This window comes from Dermacentor variabilis, unplaced genomic scaffold (genome assembly GCF_050947875.1).
Source record: "Dermacentor variabilis isolate Ectoservices unplaced genomic scaffold, ASM5094787v1 scaffold_20, whole genome shotgun sequence".
NCBI lineage: Eukaryota > Metazoa > Arthropoda > Arachnida > Ixodida > Ixodidae > Dermacentor > Dermacentor variabilis.
This window is the reverse complement of record NW_027460368.1, coordinates 2,899,422-2,925,424: the sequence shown is the minus strand read 5'-3', so window position 1 is coordinate 2,925,424 and position 26,003 is coordinate 2,899,422. Positions and strand designations below refer to the sequence as shown.

Here is a 26,003-nt window from a genome sequence, read left to right as displayed (position 1 = left end):
TCCACTCTGATGGTTTGGGCAGCCACCGTTCTTAATTACAGTAATGTTGAAAAGTTTCCCAAGTCCAATTCATTTCCACAAATTGGAGGAATAAGTTTTTATGGTCTTTAGAAAGTGCTTCGCTTTGCCGTGTGGACCGTTCAAAAGTAATTTTCTGAAAATTTTTAGAAGCGTGGTGGGGTTACCCTGGCTCAATGGCTGATCACTGTCAATGGGAGTTGGCTTTGTCGCTTTATAGTAAGGTGCACTGTCTGGCTAGTTTCTGCATGCTGAACAGCCAACTTGCTCTTCTGCCACTTTTGCAACAACATAAACAACAGACACCACAACTGGAACCTTCTCACTCTCCACAAAGAAAGAAATCTGAGAAAACTTGCGCTGTGCCAATGATATCTCGGCTCCCACCAAGTTTTTCCATTTTGAAGTGACACTAACGAGAATAATTATTTCACCTGTATAAGTAAAATACCCTTCACTATACCAAAAACACCACTATTAGCATGAGAAAAGGCTTCCTTAGCCAGAAAAAGGCACGAAAAAGAAATACGAGTGGCAACACTACCTCTACATTCCTGCACCAGCTCACCATGAGGTCACGGATTTTGATGCCGTCTGCTAGGGTCTAGTTGTACACTGATAAAAATGGACTACACTGCGTCCTACAGGAGCCAAAGATTGAGCATCGCAAGTTTCGGGAACCTTTATTGAGCCAATGCAGCCCAAATATGAAAAAAATACTTTGAAATCCGTGACGTCGCACTGCTGTACCGAACCTAACCTTCCTTTTCTATTTTATTAACCACCGTATTATCATGAAATTAACAGGGAGAATTTTCAAAGAATACTTTAGTATAAACTGATAACAGTGTTTATATTGTTTCTTTAAACCAGGGCAAAAAAAAAAAAAATTTCCTAACTCGGGAAAACCTGCACAATTTTTCTACTATAGGTTGACTTAGAAGCAATGAGTCGACCACACAGCACATCATGTATGCGCCAAATATGAAATTTAATTTACATTATGAGAAGTTCACCTGGCAAGACCCAGCAGTGAGCCAGTGTGCTGCCTAATCTCCTACACCCTTTTCGACAAGACGAGGCAACCTGGAGAAATAACAACACCCCCCGCTTCCCCCCTTACGTATTGGAGGAGCACTAGCCAGGCCATTAATAGCATCTCATTCACCACCATTAATTCGATCACGCCCATACAACCATGCACACACAGAGGGAAACAGAATCTGCATAGTGTGGATGCTTCATTCCCTGACATAACCAAATCAGCTAGTCTGTGACAGCATTGCAAACTCGGGATGAAGCCAACAAGACATGTTGACAGGTCAGGGAAGGAGACAGTGAGGTAAAAAAATAAATGCAAAGTAGGTAGAAAAGGAAGGTAAAATGAACCGTGAAGTCCACTTGACCCCACAAAACAACGTACAGCTGTCAGCCACTGTTGAGCATTGCTGTTTTCACTGTCCCTGGAACTGGTGTGGTTGGGTTAAAGCTTGATGAAAATGTCACCACTGCAGTGTTCTTGTGTGTGCTGAGTCACCAATTGTGACAATGGGCACAGGTGGCAAAATGACCCAGAAAAGGAAATTGGTGGAGTAGGGAGGGTGGGCAAAAAAAGGGGAAATGGGAGAACAGTTGCACGCATGCAGGGTGGGGAAGAGCGTCGGTGAGGTCGGTGGGGAAGCGGGCGATGACGGACCAGAACGGCCGATGTCGCAACCTGCGGTGCCGTCGAACCAAGGCCACCCCGAACCATCAGCGCCACTGTACTCAGTGGCATCGTCAAAGACTCTTCGATAACTTGACGGCATCAGCAGTGGCAGCAGATGAACTTCATCGGGGAGGGACATGTTGGTAGGTGTGAAGCCAGCAACGATGACTGAGCAACTCTTGTTCGATGCAGCAGAGTGAGGGTGCGGGCCGACTTACCTCGCGGCCCGCTCCTCGTCTAACATAGCCTGAAACAACAATAGACCGGAAAAGCCCAGTGTCAAAATCAACTGAGTGCGCTCGCTGGAATGCTACTGGAGAAGAGCCCCCACACACCAAATTTAAGGAGAGAAAGGGAATATGGCAGGAAAAAGGGGGAGACAGACAACAGCATTTGAGGAGGAGAGGCAAGGGGGGAGCACAACCAACAACCAAGCATTCTCTCTCCATTCTCTCGTTTGCATGCAGGCAAGGTGAGTGCATCAAGTGTGCACAGTCCAAAAATCTTTGTAACTGTCTGGAGATGCAATATTAACAGAACATGTGAATGCCTAAGCTGCTACTCCAACCCACTGAGGTGCAATTATACGTATCCCTAGCTCTACAGGCGGCAACCCCTAATGCAATTTACTGCAAACAAACAAAAACCAAGGAAATAAAATAAATGTGGAAAAGTGAGCAAATGCTCCCCCTCTCCAGTGTGTCAAGCCACATTTCATTACACTTGCCTTTTGAGCCTTCAGAGAGAATCAAACAACCTGCAACCAAGCTATTTGACCTCTTGGACCTTTTATGTGTGACAGTTCCAGCATCTAATTTGCAAATTTAGACCTTATTACTTACTACATGCGCATGGATCTACCTAATGCTCTGCAGACTTCTTACCAGCTTGAAGCGTTGACCACCCCCAGAGACAATAATGACAAGGCCACAAAACGTAAACCACCTTGCATTTTTTAAGTCGTGGAGGAAGGAAAAGATTAAAGGGAGCAATAATTTCAGGAGCTTTAAAACATGGGACACTTGCGCACACACTTACTGCAACAGAACGACGAGGTTAGGTAGCACTCACAATATTGGATGAATCCATAACCTGCGCCTGGAAGATGACAAAGTCTTCAGGCACATAGATGTTCCCGAACTGATTCTGCTTCTTGAACTCATATTCACCTTCTTTCATGACCTGCAAACAAGGTTGCATTGCCAAAATATTAGCTTCTTGCTAATAGATGGAAATTTTAGTTATAGCACTAAACTGATAAAAGGAGTGACACAAGTACCTTCAGTCAGTGCAATCATTGACAAAAGAAAGCTAATGCAGAGTAGAGGAAATGCATATAAAACATGTTTTCAACAGCAGGTGACAACATATGCTCAAAGAAAAGCGAACAGTTAACATCTGGCCTTTTTCCTTTTTAATTTGAACAGGTGGCCATGTGTCATACGAGAGTAGAAATTACAGGCTTGATGCATCCATACAAAATTGTAGCATTGGCTTATAGGATGTAACAATCCCAATGCATATAACTATACATTTAATTGCTGTATATAGGTTGGCTGCTCTAAAAAGCTTTTCTCATACAGACTTTAAAAAAAAAAAATTCTGGGGTTTTACGTGCCAAGACCAGAATCTGATTATGATGCATACCGTAGAGAAAGACAGGATAGAAGCTTACTGCCTGGGGTTCTTTAGCATGGAACTAAATCTCATGACCTCGAGCCCAGAAACAGTTCCATAGCCACTAAACTACTACAGCGGCTTTCATATATAGTAGAGACCGTGTTTCTAGCTCACAGACAACATTTTCTGCCTCGACCCAATAAACACAGAGCCACACAGATATTCAAGTTAAATCTTGAAATCCAACAATGAATGACTAAGATGTTGCCACCTCTAATTTATGAGCAACCCAATATTACACGGGATAGTAATCAGGCTGCATGGCACAAAAATGACTAGGCAATTTGCCTTGGAGGTCATCATACTACTTATTACATTGTCAGACCATTATGAATACGTTGTATCACTAAAATTTTTTCAATGCTATCAGCTTACACTCCAAGTAAACATAAGAACATACAATCACTCCCATTAATTTGACATCGGTTAATTCGAATGCACTGCATCAATACAGAAACAACACATTGCTGGGGAAGAAAAACTTGTTTAGTCAATTCAACCTTCCATCGACACCCCATAATGAGCTCAGCAATTACTAAAAGCTCGAAAACACAAGAAATTGAGCAAACAGTATTAATGCTTCCCGAGGCATGAAACTATCTTATTTTCAGTGGTGGAACAGCTATTTAACCTCCTTGCACAGCGACAAGCACTTTTCATGTAGTGTGCAACATATCTAGTTTCCAGATAAGGTCGAAATTTTAGCATAAATAATAAATATAGCAGAGCTGGATTTATGCACATCAATGAGGTGTTTCGGCTAAAAATTACCAAAATAGTCCGTTCGTTCATATTTAATACAATGGCTTTGTTTGTGTGTATATCACACTGCAAAGCTGCTTCCAGGACGCGAGTAGTGCACGTACGGCACGTTTCAAACAAACAAGAACAAAAAAGTTATCTGAACCTGAGCATGTCAACAAGACCATTCCCAAGGACATGCACGACTAAACCGAAGTTACAGTGAAGATGTCCCTAGGTTTCTTCTAATGTACACAGGACAGGAAGACTGCCATGGTTCACACATGCCATAGTACATGTGAAAGCCGCTTAAATTACAACAATGAAATCTGCTCTTCCAATCGTGCAGGGCTGCAAAGAATGTCCCTACTCATAAGCAAATATGTCAGCAGTTGATTCCACGTATTAGAATATTCAGTGGCACTGCTAACGCTTTTGCTAAACAATGTGCAAATGGAAATTATTTAAATCTTTTTTTGTCCAACATCCTCCTTGAGGAAGTTCTGTGCCCTGCTGATACAGTCGAATCTCGATAATTCGAACTCGAAGGTGCCCGAAAATTTGTTCGAATTAAAAGGAGGACTTGTTTTTGAAATATTCGTGCACCATAGCACGATGCATGAACGGTGCGAGTCATGAAAATATCGCAGCGCGCAAGCACCACTGTGGGCGAGGACCACGAAACTGCCCACGCCGGCCAATGCTCGCTTCCCGATAATGGCAGAAAACTAAACATCAAAGAGCGAGCAAAGCTAGTGTCAGGCCGGCAGGGCTGGCAGCTCCGGCGTGGAGGCGGCCATGCGTGGAGACTGTTGAAGATGAGGGATTTACAAGGGAGCTGAGTGGGAGGGCGAGGGGAGCATAGTTGAGAGGTAGGGCGGGAGGGAAGCAGATTTGCTTTGCCGCCAACTTGCTGGATGGCGCTAATTAACTCTGCCAACGAAGCAGCGGAGGTGCCGAGGCCAGGACGGGGCCTCCGCTACTGCTTCCCTCTGTGTGCCCATGTTTTTTCCTTCGTCTGCTGACAGATCGGCGCATTGTTTACCTTCTTCGTCCTGCGTTCTGTACGCGAGTCATGTCCTATCACGGTGACGAAGTCGTTGCCACTGATCATAATCATGTTGGTGTGCTCCCTTCTGCTGCGGTGTTGTCGCGTTCGAAAGACAAGGAGAATGAGGTACTGGGTGTCGTCTTCACGTCCTTTTTTCAGGGTCTGTCTTGTTGTACAGAATCAGATATGGCACACTGTCTCCAAAAACCTTTCCATCAGGACGTCTCAGTTTAGACGCGTCATTGTAAGAGAACAAGCGCAAATGAGACCAACCAAAACAAGCGCGAGCAAGAGCTGATGCAAGCAAGCAGACGATTTCTCCTAAGCCTTTCCTATATGGTGGGGTCAGAGCAATGCTGGTCGGCGGTGCCACCGCGTGATTTGACGTGCTGCTGAGAGCATTGTTGGAGCACAGTATGTTCGAATTAACCGTCGCAAATACTTGTGCATTCGAATCACTGGGCATTTTCGCGCCTTGGAATACGCAACTTTGACGGGACCACAACGTCAATTTGAATAAACCGGAAGTTCGAAATAAGTATGTTCAAATTAAGCATGTTCTAATAAAGTTCAAATTAAGTATGTTCGAATTAAGTTCGAATTAAGTTCGAATTAAGTTCGAATTAAGCGTGTTCGAATTTAGCATGATCGAATTTATCATGTTTGAATTAACAAAATTGGACGGTACATGGAATAAACTGTATTGTGAACCTCGCAAACATGAAGGCCGTACATTGGCAGTACAGTGGAACATCGGCTGGAGAAAAATGCAACAAAAGTGCAAAAACAATGAACGAAGAACAGCCGACATCTGCTATATCCAAAGCTATGGCCACACCGGCGACTTCCACGATGATAACGACGACGGTGTGGTCTAGGCTTTGGTTTCAGGTTTACTGGCCAAGGCACCATCAACGAAAGGGGGCTTTCGTTCTTGTGCTTCATTTGGTGCAGGCTTGGCACAATTTTCTGCTAAAATGCTGCTTTGGAGCAGGACACTGCAAAGGACCGCACTTGGCACAGCTGTATTTTTATCGTTTAGTAGCCCATGCTCTTTCTGCCTGTGAAGCCATTCGTCCCTGCTTCTTTTATGTCATGTAGATTGTCGAGAAATAAGGCGCAAAGAAAAGCACATTTTTCCCGATAGCATCCCATTGGAGCAACCAAGTGCAGCTGATCTTGAGACAGTGCTCAATGTTGCAGAACCTTTTGTTCTCAGTCAAACCACGAGGCAGCGCTTAAACATGTCAGCACTCTTGGCTGCATGCTGGTTGAGTAGCATTTCGAGAGCAAAAAAGCAACAAAACAGACTACTTCAAGCAATAAAGTTTTATTTCATTATTTTCCTACTTTTGTTAATTTGTCAATTTGGATAATTGGACCTAATCTTGCGGTACCGCAAGGGTCGAATTTATGGGAGTCAAATATATTAGCATAGTGTTGGTGCCCTACCGTCTTGTTACCATCCCAGCCAAGTGATAGCTCCGAGTGTGGGTTTGCCAGACATACTGCTATAAACTCAGAGGGCATGTGGTTAACAGTAAACTAACAGTAAGGCTTAGAGCAGGAATACTTATCTTAAATAGTTCCACGACTATCAGCATTTCTAGCAACCTTATTTGCACTGTGCCATCTTAAACATGTTGGTTTAGGCAGTTCTAAACACTACTTTCCGTGTTCTGAACAAATGTACTGCTTAGACTTCCCCGACTGCCACCTGGATGTAATATCAAGATGCAAGCCTCCACGTCAGGGACCTGGCAAGTTATCTTACAGCAACACGAACTGCTCCTATACAAGCTAGAGATTTCTCTCAGTTAAAGGGAAGCTGAAAGGTTTTCCAGAAAAAATGAGTGAACATGTGTACATAATGGTTTTCAACCCCCCAAATTCGAATATCGTATAGAAATTGAGCGAAAGGAAGCGCAAATATATTTTATTTCGACGAAAAGTGCAGCAGCGGACACGCCCAGCTCGCGCGTCTCGTTTCCGCCTGTGATTGGTCGGGCGCCTCGTGACGTCAACTCTAGTGACCGACCGCTGCCGCTACACAGCACCAAACTACCTGGCGGTGCCAGGTAGTTTGGTGCTGTAATGGAAAATTAAGAGGTAATGGAAAATTTAGAGAGACTGCGTTTTTCTGAGGAGTTCGGCGTTACTCCCTACATGTACGAGCCGATTGCGAAGAGCCGGCCTCTCGAAGAAGCAAACGATGCTGGTGCGAGCAGTGCTTTCGACGCGAACGAAAGCGAAGTCTTGGAATCTCCTCGTGTTGGAAATGCTCTTTGGTGAGTATGTTTTTTGCAAAGCGATCTAGTGATCTCGCCGATCTTTCGCCGATCTAGTGAGCTCGTTTCCGGTCAAACAACTGTAGTGTTGTGTTCCTGCATGCCTCCTCGTGGAACGTAAGCGGGGATGCGATCGTCGGCATTTGTGCGCTGTCCAAAGCTGTCGGCAATCTACAAAGACGGTTTAAACGCGTGAAAAGCTTCCCGCTTCATGCAGTATGTATAGTGACCTTCGTCTGTGCGCCATCTGCACACTACTCGTAACCGAAGTCGTAAAGGCGGCGAATTCCGTCGGCTACGTGAGACTGTCGGTTTCTCGCTGTGCGTGAGAGAAGGGGGGGAGCGTAGCGTCCTGGCGTGCGCCGGCTTTCCAGCACATGCAAACTCTACATTTGCACTGCGTTATGGTAGCTGCATGCAGGCTGTTTTACAACAGAAAATTCGCGGCGCTTTGCAACGAAACCTGCGTCAAGGGCGGGAGATAAACATGCACCTTCTGTTCAGCGTGCTAACACGAAGGAGCTCGCAGTAAATCAAAATCCAGGTTTGGGCGAGTTCGTGTATTCATAAGGCCTTCCAACACCAGTTATCATCAGTCAGTCCGCACTCGTGCCGTCTTTGTTTTCATTGCTCCGATCTTCTCGCGCTGCGTTTAGAAAGCCTGCTAGTGGCAAGTAGTCCTCTCTCATTCTGTGGCCATATACAGCAACTGCGCAGGCCGAATTGCAGGGCTGGCCGTATACTACCACTCTACATACACGCAGACGCACCAACAAAGGAATGCAGGGTCGATCGAAGCAGATTATGATGGCACACACGCAGAAACAAGCACGGCCACTCACGGTCGCACAGGCTGCGAAGGAACAAAACACTAGAGTTGACGTCACAACACCGCGGTTTCCGGTCTCCGCTCGCATCGTCAGCGTCAGCAGCAGCGCGCGGCATTCGACGGGGGGCGGAGCTACAGCACAATTTTAACCGACGATTACGTCGCTCCTAATTGAAAAAAAAACCTCAAATTTTACCTACATGGTTTATAATGTTCCCTCATCCGTATATGAGCGTCTTATTGAATTCGACAGATTCTTCAGCTTCCCTTTAATGTCAAGTTTCACTAAGCATGGAGAAGGTATGCGCGAAATACAAAAGCGTTGAGTGGAAGTGTTCACACGGCCAGGGTAAGTGCAATTCCATAATTCTCCCAAACCTCAAAGCGAGTGTTTGCTTCAGAGGCCGGTGATTACTCCATGCCCCTCAATAACATTGGTGCTTGAGAAAAACAGGTCAGTACACCGTCTAGTCTTTAACGACTAAAAGTCCTCACAAAACTCACCTGATGAAGAAAAGCCCATGCAGGCATGTGCAGACCAGTTTAACCAGAAAGCAAAGCAAGCAATGTCACGGCCTTATGTCTAACGCATGCCCCCAATCAATGCTTGAGTGGGCAAGTATTCTGTGTGCCAAATTATTTGTAAACCAAAGTACAGAAAAACAAATAAAATAATTCAAACATTGATTTGATTAATGTTAAACACAAACAGCATCAGGCCCATTGCTACCAAAACATGCAAATGAGCTCAGCAAGCGATTAAAAAGGAGCTGCCCACTCACAGCTATTTCAATGACTGGCCACTTGACGCACTCAAAGTCGGAGATGTTGCTATGCTGGTCACTCTCTTCACACGCTGGTCCTGTCTTTGGGAAAAAAAGAATGAAACAATGTAAACCAATGTTCAAGGCCGTAGCTAGCAGCGCTAGCAGCTCCATCAACGGTGAACACCACAAGTACAGATCCTCACAGATTCTCCTTTGCCCTCAGCTTGTATTAACCAACTAAAACCATGCACAAAGCTGCAAGGAAGCTGCCTACGCATGTGCATTGCATAAGCTACCCTGCTACCCTGTGAAAGCAAAAAGGTACATCCAGCAATGCTATGAAAGCACAAAGCACGCAGTAGTTCCCGAATATAAAATCCCAGGTAATGGCCACGAAATTCACATGCTTGCCGAACACTGGCTGCCTCTACAACCTTTCCAAGCATATATGCATAGCACCCCCCATAGGTGGTGTATGAAAGCTTGAAGGGGTCCTGAACCACCCCTTGGGCTTGGCAAAAACACAGTATGTGGATAGCATACGCTTCTGTGAACATCTCGGCCTAATTTTGCACTCGTGTGCAGCGCATGAAGCTAACAAGTGAAGTGCAAATTCATCTTTTTCTCAAACACACTCTACAAACAAGGTCTTCTCTTCAATCGTTTTGAAGCTGCCGATGGCTTGCATATGTCATAGGCTAGATTCCCATAGACTGCTGCTATTGGCTGATAGCTGACATCGATCAAAAAGGATGTTTGGATCAGTGTGCTTCTTTCGACTGCTACTATGTATATTTATTGACACATTTTAATAAACAGGCTGAAGTAATAAAAAATCTTCATTTCGAATTTCAATAAGGATTATGTACTTCCAGAAAAAGCCGACTATCATCCGCTCGCACTGGGATGCAGCCGCCCATACAGGAATTAACTTTAGAAATGCTGCTTATCGGCGTCATAGCCATTGGGTCTTGCCAAGTTCGATTAGTTTTGAACAATCAATTAGCCTCGAACCACATGAAACTTAACCCTTTGAGGGTCAATGACGTAAATATACGGCGCCGTGAACGAAGCCCAAAATAATCGATGCGGTATATTTACGGTGCCGTCTATACGTTAAAAAAGCCTGCCAATTTCCTAACTTTCTTTTCTGTCATGTTCAAGAGTTTTTTATTTATTTGCATAATAATAAGATTACAAATGGGGATTATACATACATACAGAGGGAGGTCCCATAGTCAACAGACTGTACAGGGGACCTCCCATTACAAATGAGTAGGATATATAAATACAAAGCAGCTATATGAAAACACAAAAGACACCATATTAAGTTAGTCACTAGCTTACGCTGTAAAATATTTAACGACACAAAGCACTTATTAATAAAGTGATAACGATCAAATTGTTATATTGAGTGCAAAATTTACGAAGGTTTGATTTGAATGTGTAAAAATGAGAGGATATCTTAATATGACACGGTAATGAGTTCCAAAGTAGTGTGGCTGAAAAATTAGTAGTAAATTTACCATAATTAGTTCTAGGTTTTGGTAGTAAATAGCTGTTGGTACAAGCGAAACGGGTGGACGTGGAATATGGATACTGGCTGGTAATAATTATAGGGAATGGGAGCTTTCCGTTAACAGATTTATAAACAAGTATTCCAAGTGAGTATTTATTAAGTGAGTGAGTATATATTAGAACATGTGCTGCCACTATGTGGGAATACAGGGAATTTTTTTCCCGCGCCTCCCTCTCTCGGTTGTCATTGCATGGTTTGTTTTAGCGCTAGTTCACTCCCGCTTCAATGGAGGAGTCCGAGTGCAGATAGTGCTGCCTCATTCTGTGAAGAATCTCCGGCGGGGTGATCATTGTCGTGACACAGACAGTGGCGTGATGCGACAGAGGTGACAACAGCAGCAGTAGCGACGACGAGACTGGCAGTGGCCCGCCTTTGACACCGACCCCAACATTCACGCAAAGTGCACTGTCGTCGATAGTGTCACTCACCGATTTCATGCACGCTAAACTATAGCCGCCAGTGTTCGCGCAGCTGCTGAATGTGATGCACACTGCGGTTGTGAACCTGAAACTTCCGCAAAAGCAAGTACAGATTTCTATTTCAGCGCATCTAATGCTTGACATGCTGCTTAGAGGTATGAATTAACATTTCATTTTTCACAGCCTACTTTTTACAATGGCAATTTTTTAACATACCGTGAAATTCTGAACAAGCGCCCCCACCCGTGCAAGGGCCCCCCCCCCCCCTTAACTTTACTGTCAATTTCATATTTCCACGCTGTTCCGGGAAAGCACCTCCTCCGCCCACCTGCGCCCTTATCAGCCTGAGCAACACTGGTCTGCCTCATCAAGTCCAAGAAGCTAATCCAATCCAATCCAATCCTTCCTTTCAAGCCATTCGCATGCTCGTTTGCACGCGCCATTTGTAGTCTTATTTTGGCGTTGTGAAGTTCGTGATGCCAATGCATTCGTACACAGTGGCGAAGAAAGTTGAGGTCGTACAATGGCATCGAGAAAACGGAAGAAATGTGCATCAAACTTCTCGACATTTCGAGCTCCACCGCAAACGGATACGGGAATGGGACAGTAATTTCGAGAAGTTGCTTCAGCAAAACTACGGGAGAGCAAAACTTCGAAGAAAGCTGAGTAACGGCGCCCCACTTTTCAGTGAATGCGTGCACGATGTGCTCTTCGAGTTCTTCGAGCGGGAAAGAATGGCAGGACGTGCAGCTGGTAACCGGCTTATCTCTGAAGAGGCTGTCAGAATAGCCAACAACACGCAGTTGGGAAACTTCGTAGCTTCCAGCCATTACATAAGTGGATGGAAGCAGTGGTTCGACGTGTCAATGCGCCGATCTACAAACGAGAGCCAGAAGATGCCCGAAGAGTTTTCGGGGGCAGCAAGTGCCTTTCGGTCTGCCGCAAACTTTCTCCGATGGCGTAACAACTACATGTTGTAAACATTGCCAATATGGACCAGACGATGGCCCGAATAGACAACCCAGCCAACAGGACAAACAATGTGGTCGGCGAAAGCACCATACGGATCGCAAACACTGGATGTGCCCGACGAGGCTTCACGGTGTGCCTAGCCGCACGTGCCACCAGCCACAAGCTCCTGGCATTCGTTATTTTCAAGGTACAAACCAGGAAAATTCCAGCCAGGGTCTTCGCGAGCCTTCGCATACCAGGTGAGAATTTTTGTATTTTTTTTCAATGGGGTGAGGAATCGCATGATGTTGCTAAGTTCGTTCTACCAAAACACTGACTTTCTTTTTTCTTTCACTCGTAGCAAATGTTCGTCTCACCGCCACAAAAAATGGCTGGATGACATCGGAAAAGATGCAGGAGTGGCTGTCAAGAATCTGGGGCCCAAACGATGACGTGCGGTGTTTACTGGTACTGGACCAGGCGCCCATCCATAGAACGCAAGCTGCCAAGAATGCTTTCGAGGAGCGCGATACCGACATGCTCTGTGCGCCTGCGGGGTGCATGAGCATCCTGCAGCCGGTTGACGTCTACTGGAACAAGCCTTTCAAGTCCACCCTACGGCGCTTGCGGGAAGAATATATGCGCGAAGAAGAGAGGACGCTCAAAGGAAACCTGAAGAAGCCGTCGCACCAGCATGCTCTCAATTTTGTTGCCAAGGTGTGGGCTGCGGTACCCAAGGAGACTGTGGCATGCTCCTTCAAGGGATGCGGCATTACTAATGCACTCAATGGTTTGGAGGATGGCAACCTGCATGGCGGACTGGCAGATGTTGGAGCCGTGGCGCCAGAAGACCTGGGTGGGCTTCAAGCGGAATGCTGTGAACTTTTTTTGCGACTGACTCGGAGGAGTCTTTCGATGGTTTTGAAAGTGACTGACATAGCAATCATGAATCTTTTGCTCAATAAAGTTCATGTTCCTATAAGTAAACAAAAGTTTAAATCCATGTGCACTGCGCTTTTTTTTTTCTCGCAGGAAAATGTCGCAGCCATCTTGAATTTCAGCGCCATTCCGAGATAGCGCCCCCCCCCCCTACTTTGCCAGTGATTTTGAATTGCTTCGGGGGGGGGGGGGGGGGGGGGGCGCTTGCTCGGAATTTCACGGTAAGTGGCAAATTTGGTGTTGGAGCTATGAAGCTTTGTTCGACAGCTTTTCTTATTTATTTTTTTTTGCGGCAGTCCAGATATAGCGATGATTGGTTATAATGATTGGATTTTTCATTCTCTTTGATATTGTTATAAGTGGGCTGCAGGTCATGTCCACTCAAAAACAATTGTGCGGATGACACCATTTAAGAGAGATGCGCCATCAAACTTGCTGTAAAGATGCATTGTTGTTCTACCTAATTTCTTAACAAAACACCATTTGATACATTGAAGCACAAAGTAACTGTAACGCCAATGCATTTCTCTATAAAGTTCAGGAATTAATATCTCGAAACTGGTGACCTCATGTGAATTCCTTCCAAGTGGATCTGCCTTGAAAAACTCCCAAACTAGAATTTGTATATTGCAATATGTGCCATAAGGTTTTTGGTTAAAAATGTAGTGTTTTTTTTTTTGCCAGTTAGTCAATTATGCATTTCAATTTTTTGCGTAAGTAATGTCCGCCTTTTCAAGTAGACCAACTCATGGACTAGAATTATGCTATCTGCCACAGGAAATTCGTTGAACATTTTTAAAGTGTTCGCTGAAACACCCAGTATATAAGGTAGTATCAAAACAAAGCATAACCATCTACACTGAGTGCCTTGCAAATTATATCCAAGACTTCATCTTAGAAGCCGCTGAGAGATTAACAATGCTACCAAAATGAAACTTTCTGGCTCCAAACAGTGCAAGAGCCATGAAATGTTTACAAAGGAAGTAAAATTCCTACTGGAGAGACCTCATAATCACTTCACAACGCATGCTTCTATCTTTCTTTTCCTTCTTGTTGAACGGACACTACATACTGTTGCTTCGAAAATTAAACATTGGTTCCTAGTCAGCACCATCAGCTATACCAGGGGTTGTAAAACTGGGTTCAGTGCCTGGCATGCGATGCCTTTCAACGAATATCATTATGAATAAATTTCTGAAAATCCGCTAATGTTAGCACGAATTTGGTCATAGGCGCATTTTGAACAGCAAGTCAAAAACATCCGAGGCAGTGGTTCGATAAGCAGCAAAAACAAGGTGAGCAGAAGCTTTAAAAAGCGAAACAGTCTCCGTCCACACCTTTCAGAGGCACCCACCTTTGTCACTACACTATTAATTATGACAATATATAAAGAGTGCAATGTTTATTTTGTCCATTCCTTCCCAACACATTTCCTCTGGGCTGGGGCATTCCAGGATATGTGGGATGCATTACCAAATACTGCGCCCCTGTTTCTGACAAGACCTGGCAAGACCCGAGTACATGAGCGTTTGGTCGTGATCAATTTGTAGTCATGAACAATCATGGCATGGCTCAAATCTAGCCATCGACCTGGTTGCAGCGTCATTGCCAACATGGCGCAAGACAGAAAAAGAGTGGGGCTCTCGAAAGCTCCAGAAGAGAGAGCAAGCAATTAATTCTGCAAGATTGTAGCCTCGCCCAGCTACATACAACTGAATATTATTTGCATACTTGCCAACCCGTGAACTTTAATATTCGTAAAATACTGTGGAGATGACACACCGACAGGGAATGGAGATAGCATGCAGGGCACACAAGTAGCAGAAAAAGTAAAACAGGGACAAGCAACACATTACAGTGACTTTTTTAGTGGTTTTGCTGCTGCTCATTTCATCTGCTTCAGAAACATGTCTGTATAAGCTTGCTCAGAGCAGGTGGGCCTCTTGTGCCGTTTCACCATCAGAAGACTTCCAACAAAGTTTCGGCAAGCGACGAGCAAAACATTTCCCCAAACAAAATTTATTTTTCCAGACTTGGCACAACATGCGTAGAATCGTAAAACGAGTCCAAGTTCTGGAGAGTTGGCAGGTAAGCATTTAGCTTGAATGTTCATGGCAGTATTGCGAGAGATTGTCGATGTTTTCTTGCTGCATCCAAAAAGCGTTTCAATAACCCTTTGAAGAATGTGCATGTTTGTTTGCTTATGAAACTCAAGTCTTCTCGACTTGGTTCCAACAAGTAAAGGACTACAACATCAAACATGAAAACGTTAGGCACACTTCTGCACAATAAAGACACTTACATCACTGTTCCGAATAGAGATGTCGATTGGGGTGATGTGGTAGGAGATGGGCACAGACTTGTACTTGCGCTTCCACAGCACAATGGGGTTGTCAAACATCTTGAGGTGCACTATGGACTCTGAAGTCAGCCAGCCGGGCTCAACTTTGTCCTCGCCATCTGAAAGCAGCAGGGGTGCACACACAGAGCCTGTGTGAACCAGAAATCTGTACAGCGCCACCCAGCTAGGTCATCTGGCACACGGGGCCCATAGGTCTTCTGTCACTCCCCCCCCCCCCCCCCCCCATCCAGGTGTAGTCGAGGATATCAACAATTTCCGGGTGTCTTCAGACGTATATGACACCCCCCCACTGGCCCCTTGCACCTGGGACAGTTGCAAAATATGGTGGTACAGCCTCAAAGAACCACAACAGCTCAAAGTGAAGTGCACAATAACTTTTTATGCATGTGTGTGTGCTGTTAAAAAACTGCGGTAGCCCATATATCTCATATTTGAGAAGTACTTGGTCTGAAACCCGGTACTGACAACAAAGAACAAGTTCTCTCTAACAGTCAGCAATGCATCTTGGAAGGGGAGCCCCGTATGCTTTTTTTTGCCACTGGTCTCTCAGCACTCCTTCTCCAACCACAGATAGTCTTGTTGGAGAGCAGTCGCCCCAAATGTAAAAAGAGAGAAAGAAAGAAAAGAAGTCCTGAGTTTTACGTGCCATAACCACAACATCATTAGGAGCCGTATTGTAGTGGGAGACTGCGGATTAATTTTGACCACTTGGGCTTTTTTAACAGGAACTTAAGTACACACGCATTTTTGCATTTCGCCCCCACAGAAATGAGAAATCCCATGGCTGACATCAAACCCACTACCTCGAGCTGAGCAGCACAATAAAACAGCCACGACGCTAACACGACGGGTTGCATTCCCTCACTTGTCAAACACAGAGGCAAAATGAGCATAGGTGCCTTCCCAGCTAAATGCATAACCTTAATCAAGCCTGAACATTTTGAATGGAGGATGGAGGCATCTCCATCCTCCATTCACCCATACCCATACCCATACCCATACCCATCCGCACCCATACCCGTCAGCTGCTTGCATATACCGCAATGAGTGCAACAACTGAAGCCGTCTCAAATGCCCGAATTCGAAATTGTACTCTAAGCTTTCTCAACAAGAATTCTAATAGTGCTGGCTACCCTCTTCCCCTCTAACCCCTCAGGCTATTCACACCTGAAGGAAAATTAATGGGGCCCTGAATATTTTGTCTAAATAATCATAGATTAGCCTCACTATTAAAGGGCGTCGTCCCGCAAATACCATGTCACAAAAATGTTTTGGATCCTTCAACTGAAGTAGAGTTATTGCACCGATAACCGGCTTTCTCTCTTTTCGTCTACGCTAGCATGTTGGAAGCTAAACAGCTGAGAAGCCAAGAGGGCAAAGCCCCAGCCGAAAGTTGAGTGTCATGGCGGCCAAAGGGCTCGCCGCAGCACCCTGTGACAGCTACGGTAGACTATGCTACACAGCACACTGCAGCCATCTTGGAGTCTACACGCAGCTGACACAGCTATACAGAGTGCAAAGATGAAATGGTTTTTTTTTCTGTCTTTTTGAGACTGCAAGTACATCATATATATTTCATTTATTTTACTCAACATTCACAATTATGTGTCATGGAGAATGCTCTTGGGATCACGAAATCAGCTAATAGCATTGGTGGGTTCAGCTGCTTTCGATGACACTGCATGATGGCATTGCAGGAGCGAGAGCAAGTGAGCTTTCACCATTTTGGCACGAGATATATTTCCTGCTGCATGCAGTGCAGCAATATTTGGTTCACATGTTTGAAGCAGCCTCTACGACAGATCGGCAAAGTTTTCTTGCTATGCTCAAAAAGTGTTTCAGGGCCCCTTTAAGTGCCAGATTTGGCGACACCTGCACACATTTTTGCCAGTTGTCAAAATGCTCCCCATTGAGAAAGGGCGGATGTCTGCAGGGGGCTGCCATGCATACCGTAGTTGCCAAACATGTCGATGGCGGCATTGCGGTCCATAGTCAGTTCATTGGCGCTGATCGAACGTGGATGCCTGACTGTCTCCCACCTGCGCACAATGACATTGCCATTCTCCAGCACGATGCCAATCAGGTAACGAAACTCCAGCGTCTTGTGAAGTGGTGCAGATACCTTCACGCCCCACACTTTCCTGCATCAGTGGAGAAAACAGCAACACGAAAACGATGAGATGGAGGGGCAAATGAGAGGGGAAAGCAAAATTAAAACAACCAAATGGTTTCTGATAAACCATTTAGAATCTAAATAGCATACATCACATATAGATGTCCTTCATACAGTTCAAACCAATCGGTCAATAATTCACTCCTGCAGAAAGTGCGTGAAGGACCTAGAAAAGCCTATATAATTCAATGTAAATTATGAAAGGGCTATGCTCAGCATCGAGAATTGGCACAGATATGTAGATATGACAAAAAATAAACAGCAATAAAATACAAGGAAGAAGAGAACAGTCCTGTATAAAACCTAGCATTTGGATACAACAAATACTGGAAGAAGAGAAAGATACTCTTATCTGGCACATCTATGAAAGAAATGAATGCAAGTACCAGCCATGAACTTTTATTGCAGATGACAACAAGCCACCTTTGACAAGAGCATGGAACAGTTGATGCAACTAAGACAAAAAACTGAACATACTGAACATACTGATCATCATCATCATCCTATTTGATGTCCACTGCATGATGAAAACCTTTCCAAGTGATCTCAAATTACCTTTGCCTTGTGTCAGCAGACTCCAGCATATGCCTGCAGATTTCCTCATCTTATGCCACCTAACTCCCTGCCATCCTAGGGAGGTATTCTATAAGAGTCCACCTAGTGGACTGTTCATTTCGGCCGTTCCTGATTGGCTGGGGCCGCTCGTCTCCTCCTCGCTCGTACAGCTGCGTCCAATCAGCAGCGGGCGAAAATCTAGGGCTACCTTTCCTTTGGTACCCACATTTTGTTACTTTAATAGATCAATAGTTATCTGCCCCACACATTACATGTCCTGCCCAATTGCATCTTCATCTTGTAGTGTTCCCAAGCAAAGCAACTAAAGGAAACTCTTAGCTAAATACCAACGGATGCAGTCTGACATTTTATTTTACTTAAACTGTCCTCCCTGTCTCCTTTTGTGGCTTAAATGCAGCATGCTTCAAATCTAAACTAGAATATCAGCTATGCCCATTAGCCATGCCCAGTAACTAATAAAGTGAATACTAATAGCAAATTTGTGTATTTCAGGTAAAATTGCAAAGAGTGATAAAAGAGGGCCAACATATGAAAATGGCTACTTGCCAAGAAAAGGCACAATGTGTGGTGGTGGTTCACTGAAACAAAATCGGACACAAACTCTGTGAAGCTTCAGGACTAAGTATGGAAAACAACCACCATCACTTCCATCAATTCGTGACTGGCACAATAAATTCATGGAGACTGGCACATTTTGGGATATAGCAAGGAGTGGACGATAACGACTATCAGAGGAAAACGTTGAATGGTTAAGGCACGCTTTTGATCAATCTCCAAATAGCCATTCACTGCCAGTGCTGCCAGGCAGTTACAATTACCACAATCAACAGTGCACGAGTTCCACAGGGTCCCGATGAAACAACCTTCCATGCTTCTGGTAAACTTAGCATTCACAATGCAAACATCTGGGGCTCAGAAAACCCCCATGCGACAATGTACCTGCAACAAGCTAGTGAAGAAGTGAATGTGTGACATGGACTGATCTGCAATCGAATCATTGGCCCATTTTTTTCTTCGTGGAGAGAACTATTACTGCAAATGGTTACCTTGACCTTTTGACTGAATATGTGACTTCACCACAACTGGCCAACATTCAATCAACCGTCCTTTACCAGCACAATGGTGCACCACCACATCGGGACATGCATGTTTGCGAGTTCCTGGACCAAACATTTCCCTGTTGGTGGATTGGATGGGTTGGCCCGATTCTCTTGGCATCTCGCTTACCAAACAATGTCCCTAGATTTCTTTCTATGGGGCTATATTGAAGACATTGTGTATCGAGCAAAGATACAGGACATTATTGACCTCAAGCAAAGGATCACTGATGCCCCTGAAATCATTTATAAGGCTATGCTACAGCAGACATGGCAGGAAATGGAATTTTGCCTTGATGTCCTTTGTGCAACACATGGTGCCCACACTGGAGTTAATGTATTAAGTCATGGAAAAGATAATCTCAATATATACTGCTACTATGTGTCTAATTTAATATATCTCTTATATGTGTTTGGAATAAAAGCTTGACATTGTAAAAAGACTGTATGGACACCCTATATATTTTATGAGCAGTTGATCTCTCATAATCCAAAATATTAATGAAAGACATCCGACTTGAAAAACACTGTCAGCACACATACATTAAGGTTCAATGTAATTATCTGAACAGATGAAAATGAAAGGAATAGGAAGCATCGAAGAATATGTACAAGTGCCGAAATTCAAATGCATGACGCAAACTAAGTTGACGAGCACAGCTCATCTCTGGCAGGAAAAGGCAGAAGAAGCTGTGGCTTTGAAGAGTACGGCTCATCCTTGGTGATACTAATACAAATGGCAACGAAGAGTACAGCTCACGCGTGGTAGTTAGAGGGTTCACATTAATGCCTATGATTTCCCTCAGACACAATAAGAGCGAATATTCATGATTTCTGTCCAGTGACTTCACCTGCTGCTACACCAAGAACTGTTTCGGCGACAATGCCACACACACACGTCTTGGCTTCACAGGTTCGTGCACACTTGCTCTTGGTGTACAGTATCTTATAGATTCATTTTTTCTTTGCCGCCTATACTGCTGCTTTCGGTGTTTCAGTGCTTAATTGTGCCAACTGTTGCAGAACTGTCAAAGTGTTTGGAACGACTAGAGAATGCTTTTAAGGATAGCCTTGATAACATTCTAGACAAGGTAACAACTGTTGTTTCCAAACCTGAATCTTAGCCTTCCTTGATCACTAAAAGACTAAATAATGATACCGAGAGGTTGCAACATAGTCCTGATTCTTTTTTTTAACAAGACAGTGGAGTCCATTAGCTCTGAAAAAGAACAATTAACTGCAACCAACAAGTCACCGAGTGCACTCAACGACTCAGAAAAAACAACATAGCAATCAAGGGTGTTCCGTTCACTCACGGTGATAACTGCACAGCTATGCTTCAAACTATCATCTCTAAAATTGATTGCCTTGTTTCCGCTAGTGATGTGGAAATCGTTCACCATGTGCTATCTGGTCTCGATGAATAAAAATTGCTAGTTTGATTTGACTCCCAAGCATTCAAGAAAGTGTTTATCTGGAAAGCCCATAAAGCATGTCTACATGCAAACAAAATCAGTTTCAGTAATGCACGTAGCAAATCTGTTTTCGTCAATGATGAACTCAGACCTCAGAATAAGCCACTGTTCAGCAAGGCTTTGCAACTCAAGAAAAGAAAGTGGCTCTTTTTGCGGACTGACAACTGTGTCATAAAGGCGAGGCCGGCTACAGACAGCAGGATTTTTCCTATCAAGAGTGAATCTGAGCTAAGGCTGTTTGATTTATTGGGCAGGCTTTGTCTTTTTTTTTTCAGTATCTTTTTTCTTTTGTTTTTTTCCTCCTCTCTTAATATGAATGTCCTCCATTTGCAACAATGATATTAAAGTAATTTTTTTTCCAATAGCTGTGATTCAGTGATGCACTTTGATGCAGCAGCCTTCATAAGCATTTTCCCAATATCAAGTGCTGTTGTCTTATGGCCATTCATTCACCATAACGTGTGTTTAACAGACATGCCTTAGTGATTGTGATAAGAATCTCAACTGTTTTGCATCCTACAGTGCTGAATATTGTAACCGTACTTCATCACAACATGGCAGTTAAGCCATGCTTCTGCCTGGCAGATACAAGTGAAGGTTAGATCGTCATTTCAAAATTTGTGGCCGAGTGTGGATCAAAGCTCACCTCTCTGTCTTAGGCATGGATAGTAATAATGGTGTCTTTGGTTGCATTTATTGATCACTGCATTCCCCAATTCCAACTTTTTGTGATGCACCAATACTGACTTCTTGATGTTGTTTCAAAAGAAAACAAGTCTGTTGTCCTAATGGGAGACATTAACATTAATTTACTTGATGCCTCTTCATCATGTCTGCTCCAATATGTTAGTTGTTTCCAAGGTTACGGCCTTGAATATCTTCTTTCACTTCCTATTTGTTGCTCTAATAATGGTTCGGGTACACTAATCGATGATGCCCACTAAAACCTTCTTTATCCTCCCTCTGCATTCATTCTTCAAAGTCACATTGCAGACCATTTCCCTATAGCGCTCTGCTTTCCCAACAGTCCTCGTGTCAATAGCACAAGTTTTGTCAGGAACATGTTCGATTGTGTTAAGTTCGTAGAATTGATATCTAACATGGATTGGTCTCCTGCAACTTAAAATGAATGATGCTGAGTCAGCATACAGCACTTTCATCTCAATATTAACCGAGTCACTTCATCCTCAACATGTGCACAATGTCATAAAAGTTATTCCCCTCCTAGGCATCCATGGTTAACATTAGGATCAATTAAACGGACACTAAAGAAAAAAAAATATTTTCACTGTGTTATATTACCCTTCAACAACCCCCAAAAAGTGACAAGATGTCTTGTAAAGCCAGAAAAAATGCATAACCGAAAGACGGGTGGCATTGCTACTTTGAAGTTTCCAAACGAGCCTGCCTTGACATCACGGATTTCGATGCCATCTGCATAGGCCTAGTTAAGCTTTCATTGGTAAAGATAGACTACATTGTATTCTGAAAGAGCCAATGGGTGAACATGGAAAGTTTCAACAACTTCTACACAATTACAATGGCCTAAATGAAGAAAAGGAAAAAGAAAAAAAAAACCCATACCAACCCTGAGGTTTCAGTGTGAAATTCAATGAAACTTTCACCAACATTTTCTCCTCTAATATTCAAGCTATTACAGCCAAATCAACAAAAGTAGAGTTCCTACAGGACACTTTATCAACCTTAACTTGTGTTTCATTTTAGTGTCCCTTTAATACCTTTTGTAAGGTAACTTATTTACTTAAAAAAACCTAAAACGCAACCATTTAATCAACGCCTGAGAGATCGCTACAGACATTACTGTAACATTTTTAACACTCTATTAAGGAAAGCGAAAAAGAGCTATCATCAAAATGAAGATATCTGGTGTGGTTCTGATAAAAAGACAATGGCAGTTCATCAATTCTTTTCTCAATGATACCGCAAATCCTACAGTATCTAGCATTACTCATGAAGGGTCCATTATCTCTATCCCAGTAGACACCGCTAACGCATTCAGCAACTACTTTTCATTCACCATACCTGTTCCATCATCTCCCCCAGACAAACTTGGTCACTGCGGCCACCAGTGAAAAAAACAGTGCAAAATAAACATGGACTGTGGAGGAAAACAGGACAGTGCTTGTACTGTGTTCCTCCCAAGTTCGTGTTTATTTCACACTGTTTTTTCACCAATGGATTCATACCAACTAGCTCACATTCATGCCCTTTTTTGGTCACTGTGGTCAATCATTCTTTTTTTCCCACAGCAACGTGGGAGGTAAGGAGTAATCATCACCATAAAAACCTTGGCACGCAGGTGCAGATAACATTCAGACAAATAATATAAAAATATGGTTGCTGATGTTATCGTGAAAGTGCTTGCCTTCGTAATTATTTTATTTCTGAAAAGGGTGTATTTCCCCACAAGTTAAAAACAAGCACAGTTATTCTGGTGTTTAAAAATGGTGATAAATGCCTAATTTCCCCTTACAGGCTCGCTTGTACTCAACCATCTTTTAGTGAAGTAATTAGAAAACTAGTCCACGTTGATCTGTCTCGCCATTTAGAAAAATTTAACTTGTTTCATCCAAAACAATTTGGATTCTGCCATGGGTATTCAACTAACCTTGCTCCTATTTATTTACTTCACCAATATATGCAAAACAGAAATTGACAAAGGCAACTATGCTGGTTATGTTTTTTAAATTTCGCTAAAGCTTTTGATACAGTTATGACACTCTCTTCCTAAACCTGGTTCTTATGGTAATGAAGGAACCCCTCTAAACCTGTTTCACAGTTACTTATCTGATTGTGAGCAACTATTATCTATCTCCACCACTTACTCTCACAAAAAGACAACATCGATGTTCCACAAGGCTCAATTCTAGGTCCCTTCTTATTTTTACTACATATTATTGACCTACCGAAATGTCTAACCACAACTGATTGCATCCTATATGCTGAGAACACCACTCTTATTTTTGGGTAATTCTCTAATCAATCTTAAAACAACCCTTAATGCTGATCTCGTAAGCACCACTACCCCATGGTGTGCTAAAAATAAACTTCCGATTAATGCTTCCAAAACTGGGTTCACAGTCTATTTCAAGGTCTATATAAATGACACGTAAGTTATGCTACTTTTTATTAATATGCACGCTACTTGTCCCTCCAATTGTTCTTTGTTCCTTAGATCGAGCTTGATTTACACTTAAAATTTAATTTTCACAACCAAGAGCTACAAAGAAAAACAGAATTAAGGTGCTACTCAAGGCTAGATGTCATTTTGATTTACATACTCTGATTACTCTATACTATGTCTTCATACACAGCCATCTAAAGTAGTTCATGGGGACACACCTACCACTTTCATCTTTATTCCCTGCAATACATCCAAAATCAAGCCATCTGCACTTTTACTAGGTGTAATCACTGATCTCATGTTACTAATCTGTACCATAAGCTCAACGTACTCTGCATTACTAAGCTAGTGAAATTTAATGTTTACATATTTGCATATCGAGCAATTAAAGATCACAACCTTCTCTAATTTGTTCTCATGCAAGAACTCACTAACTGAAATCTTACACATTCGCTACAATACAATTTTTCACTCCCCAAGGTTTGTACTAACTTGGTACCCAAAGACTTTTGTATTAATCAATTGTGGAATTCCTTGCCTTATAATATTACATCTGCTGTTTCTATGTAATTTAAACATCAGCTTTACAATTTCATTTTTAACCAATAGAAAGCTTTCATAACATGTTAATTTTTTAGGTAGACCTGCGCTGCGTCGTTTTGTGCCAATGAATTTTGTGTATGTAAGCTGCTCGTATTTCTATTGTAATATTTTTCTAAGCATATTTTTTCTTATTAGTATTTTTTTTCCTTTAACATATTTTAAGACAAATGCACTCACTTCTGTATACAAGGTAAAACTGAACAAATATTCAACCTCAACTACCCTGCACAAAAAGTCTACAGGGCTGCAAAAGGCAAGCACGCTCACATTGCAGGATCCTCAAGATGCATCTCGAGTGCACGTGACACCTGCCAATCTCCCAGCTGTGGGGTGCTGCCACATACGAACACTGCCTCGCCATGCAGGGTGTCGGCCTGTACTCGCAGATGGAGCTGCCGAGAGCAGTCATTGGCTGCCACAGAGACAACCTGGGAAGGGAAGTCCCGCACGACATTGGCCGTCCAGCCTTCAGTCATGCTCGCAGCTGCTGCAGCTGCTGCATAAGTCAAGAAAGGACAAGAAGCTGGATGCAGGTTGGTGGCCCAGTGCCGCACATATTTAGCAGGTCAGAAAGACTTGGGACTAATAAACAGGAAGATAAAAATGCCGTAAATTTGCAGTCCAGCAGCACTGCCTTTCAACAACAGCTTTCAGGTGTAACATTGTCAAACAATCTTACATGAGCAGAAATCAACTATAGAATTGATTCAACAGCTTTGCAATGGAGTTCTCTAAGTATGCTCTACAACAATGAAGGCTCAACTCAGAAGAACTGTAGTCTCAGGTTCCTGATTCTTTTTATTTTATTGTTTCACATGTGCTGCAAGAACTCCCTACACTCATTCTATGAACTCTGTGGTAGTTTCATGTGAAGGCTGTTTACACCAAAATTGTGTTATTGTTGCAAACTAAAAAAAAAATATTCACTGTTGCGGTTGGGCCTCACCATGTACTACTGTTATGCAGCAGAATAGCAAGGAGGAAGAGCCTGTGCCAAGGCGTGCTATGGACACAGTACTACAAGTTCCTTGTGCACTACCTTAGGTATCGAGGGTTAGTGCACAGTGCACACAAAGAACACTGTGCTCGGTAATAATCTAAGAGTTCCACACAAGCTCTGCCCGCCACACTGAACCTGTGCCTCCATGCTCAAAAGTACAGTTCCCAAGAGACATTGATATTGAGCAATGTTTGCCTCCACCATGTCACAAAAATGAGCAATACTACTTGGAAGATAATTTGCATAATTGCACCAGCTGAGTTGAACAACAGCATATCTGCGACTGAGCTCTTAGGTTCCCACCGACTGCCACATCTGAAATTCCACATCCCAAAATTTGAACTTTTCGAAGGTTTAATAACATTGTCCAAGCGAGACCCCTTGTACATCATTATGCACATTGCCTTCCATCCTTTTAAAAACTGACTCAAAAGGGATTTTGACAAGAAAGATGGAGTCAGTTACTTTCTAAGTGCACACGAAGTTGCTGCTTGAAGAAGCTAACACTGGCATATAAGTAAAAAGAAAAAGAAAGGTGTTCTCACATTCATACCAGTCTATATACTAACTGATGTGACAAGCAATGATTTTTGAGCTGTCTG

At 43.3% G+C, this 26,003-nt stretch overlaps 1 protein-coding gene across 9 annotated transcripts in view; it reads right to left on the bottom strand.

The window, feature by feature from the left end:
• LOC142568505 (glycerophosphocholine phosphodiesterase GPCPD1-like) overlaps nt 1–26,003 on the bottom strand; it is a 193,105-nt gene that overhangs the window by 40,544 nt on the left and 126,558 nt on the right. For 7 of the 9 annotated variants that reach the window (XM_075678417.1, XM_075678422.1, XM_075678424.1 and 4 more), the window contains 5 exons: nt 24,669–24,897; nt 17,283–17,473; nt 15,273–15,430; nt 9,098–9,181; nt 2,798–2,908 (listed from right to left, as the gene is read on the bottom strand). In XM_075678417.1, the coding sequence (XP_075534532.1) occupies nt 2,798–2,908; nt 9,098–9,181; nt 15,273–15,430; nt 17,283–17,473; nt 24,669–24,897 (773 nt within the window). The remainder of the gene's footprint in view (nt 1–2,797; nt 2,909–9,097; nt 9,182–15,272; nt 15,431–17,282; nt 17,474–24,668; nt 24,898–26,003) is intronic. The other 2 variants (XM_075678423.1, XM_075678420.1) reach the window with 2 other exon arrangements.